This window comes from Phalaenopsis equestris, unplaced genomic scaffold (assembly GCF_001263595.1).
Source record: "Phalaenopsis equestris unplaced genomic scaffold, ASM126359v1 Scaffold000511, whole genome shotgun sequence".
Classification (NCBI taxonomy): Eukaryota; Viridiplantae; Streptophyta; class Magnoliopsida; order Asparagales; family Orchidaceae; genus Phalaenopsis; species Phalaenopsis equestris.
In genome coordinates this window covers 1,926,299-1,929,680 of record NW_018164951.1, presented here as the reverse complement: position 1 = coordinate 1,929,680, position 3,382 = coordinate 1,926,299, and the positions used below count along the sequence as shown (strand labels likewise).

At 31.2% G+C, this 3,382-nt stretch overlaps 1 protein-coding gene across 1 annotated transcript; it reads right to left on the bottom strand.

Moving 5' to 3' along the window:
* Nucleotides 1-318: 318 nt before the first annotated feature.
* On the bottom strand, nt 319-1,583 carry LOC110028452 (putative AP2/ERF and B3 domain-containing protein Os01g0140700). The gene is made up of 3 exons (XM_020730306.1): nt 1,366-1,583; nt 733-1,222; nt 319-578 (listed from the first exon to the last, which is right to left on the bottom strand). Coding segments are annotated over exons 1-3 (633 nt in total). The 5' UTR covers nt 1,368-1,583; the 3' UTR covers nt 319-437.
* Between the last annotated feature and the right edge of the window lie 1,799 nt (nt 1,584-3,382).

Here is a 3,382-nt window from a genome sequence, read left to right as displayed (position 1 = left end):
TATATATATAGTGATTCTAATTTCTTAATATTGTTTATAAAAAATTAGTAATATAAAAATCAACTCAAATATGAGAAAGAAATATTATTGAATAAAATAATTGTAGAACATTGATAAAAATGAAAACTAGACCTAGCCAAAACAATTCACAATAAAACAATAATTTCCAGAAAAAATAAATGTTTGTAAATAATATGTGAAAAAAAAAAAACAACCCATAACTATTGTGTCTGCATTTTGCATGCATCATAAAAAAATTTAAATTACCTAGTACTAATTACATTATTAAATTAAATATTCAAATTAAGTCAAATAAAACTTGATTTTTTTTTATAAACATAAGATTTTAGAAAAAGATTCCAATATCTTTGAAGAGAAACAACTCACTGAATGTATAGCATTCAATTTTTTGCATTAATGCTAGCCTCAGCTGGTCACTATTGCTTATCAAATGACGCCCCGAATGATGTCAACCACATAAAAAATTCTGGTAGGACACCTTCCCCAGTCCCTAGATCGATAGAAGACAACAATGTCATTAACACAAAGCTCCATCTCATCGGCAAACGTGCCCCAACCTGTAGTGAGTATGTAACTACAATTATTACTCCGATAGCAGTATTTAAAAGCCCATTTCCGATTTGTCCTATCTTTAAACATAAGCCATGATTCGACAGTTTTGGAATTGAAAGATGGAAGGTAAAATAAAGCTTGATAGGGTAAAACCAATACTTCCTTATTCTCCATATCTGTCAGGATCAACTTTTTATGAAACATTTCCTTAAAAAGGACTCCGTGGATGGTGTCCAAAGAAGTAGGCCATGCAACAAAGCCACTATAGCGGAAGTTCGGGTGGTGAATCCAAATGAACTCCATGAACTTGGGTTCGTAAGAGCCATCCCTAATCATATCAATGATGGCTTCCTTGGTGTACATGCTCTGAAAACTAGGTTCGTGAATGGTGAGATTTGTTAAAAATAAGTTACGGAAGAAGTCACTTCCGTAGATTTTTCTGGCCACACTATCGTAAACACGGGCTGCAGATATTTCAGACTTGAACGTTCCCAACAATATAAGATTATGATTATCATAGATTTGAGCGCCCCAAAGACTATTTGGCTGAAGAGCGACACCATCATACCACGATAATAGCGGGGTAGATACTAGGTGCTCTGCCAGTGTCAATGGAATCGAATACGGCGTGTCCTCTGAGGGAGAACTCCTGCAAAAAGAGTGTCCGTTATCTTCATTTTAAATTTTACAATGTATCTTTCTTACGGAATATGCCAAACTTTTTTTTTTTTATATATTCTTTTTAGGCATATTTTCAAGCAATGGAGTGTTAGGATGTTAGTAGAGACTTACATTGTTGGCGTTGAGGCTTTTGATTGAAGTTTGGGTTTTGACGGAGAAATGATTGGGATATTAATTTGTGCATTGCAATCCAAAAGTTAGGAGATAAAGAGGAAAAGCCAGCCAAATTCTGGGCTCGAAATATATGAAGAAATATATCCAAGGGGAAGTATCGGTGAGGAAGAAACTCAGATTAAGATGGCAGTATTACCACTTCAATGTGGAGCGTGGCAGTGCGGTGGTGAGTTGGTTACGGAGAATGACTATTTCTATCTTATAAAAACAAAGTGACTGGTTCAAAGGAGTGCGTTGGATATATTTGCTTAGCAATGCATGCGTGGAATGTTATCACTGGAAGGTTTTTAATGAGAAAATTTTATAATTCGACTGCTTAATAATTTAATTAAAGTAAATAAATTTTTTTAATATAAAAATTAGAAACAGCAGCAATGCTTGAATACTTAAAATAAAAATAAAAATCACAACTCATCGGAGATGGGATCAAAAAGAAACCTGCCAACGTCCACTGGATTCCGTTCTCCGGCGTCTAATGGTAATTGGTGGCCATCCCTCTCTCTCTCTCTCTCTATATATATATCTATATATATTTCTTTGACAAAAGAATCTTTAGAGGCTATTACAAACTGGCCAAAAGCTATTTGAAGAGCCCCAACAATCCTTTGGTGTGCTAAATATTCGAGTAACGCACCTTGCACACAGGGGATTCAAACCCATGACTTGAAGGGACTTACGACTCTCGGAGAGGCTGCTCTACCAACAGGCCACGATACGTATATGTATGGATGTATGTATGTATGTATGTATGTATGCATGCATGTAGCAATGTTAATATATAAATATATATTAATGCTATGTTAATCTTAATAATAAGTTCCAACATTTAATTTATAAGGTAATAAATATAGTATGATTCTTATATATCATTATTAATTTTTTTAAAAATTAATTGCTATTTACTTATACGATAACATGCTAAAGCTATTATCAGGAAGGTTATTTAAATATTGGGATATGTATTTTATTTTTCACAATCAATTTTTTTTTAAATTACATCATTTTTGTCACATTTAAATAAATTTATAATTTATTATGTCATCTAGTTGAACCCCGATTCAAAATCCCGGTTCAACCTTTGAATCTTGAACCTCTTCCTCTATCGGATCATTGTCCAGTTCGGTTTTCAGAACCTTAGGGAAAATACATTGGTATAAAATAAATTACAAGCAGAATAAAAGAAAACCAGCAAACTAAATCAATTTTTTGATGAATGCAGCATCAGATCAAATTATCTCAAACAAAAAAAGTTGCGTTGAAAGTACAATTTCTCAGTCATTTCGTTTACTTATAAAACGGTGTGATATGTTGTAAACAAATGTCTTCATGTCATACAATATAGTTTTGCTTCGACTTAAAATATGAGTCAAGAAATGACCGAAAAAATTTAAATTAAAAACTAGATAAGTATCATGAATGAAAAGAATGATTGTAGTATACAAAATTATCTAAAAAATATATTAAAAAACCAGAATAAAAGAAACCAAAGACGCGCAATAGTTCCGTACTACATTCAGTATTATGAGTGAAAGGATTAAGGATAGTTGACTGAACTCTCAAAAGAATTTAAGTTAGCAGAAGGAGATTTTTTAATTTGGAGTAATAATTCATAACTAGTTTATTTTATGACTATTGCATGCCAAAAAATTATTATATATATGTATCTATCTATATGTATCTACATGTATATATATCTACATATATATATATATATGGATATATATACATACATATGTATCTGTGTATCTATGTCTACATACATACATATGTATCTATGTATCTATGTCTACATACATACATATGTATCTATGTATCTATGTCTACATACATACATATGTATCTATGTATCTATATCTACATACATATATATATATATGTATCTATCTACATACATATATATATATATATATATATATATATACATACATATACATACATATACATACATACATAT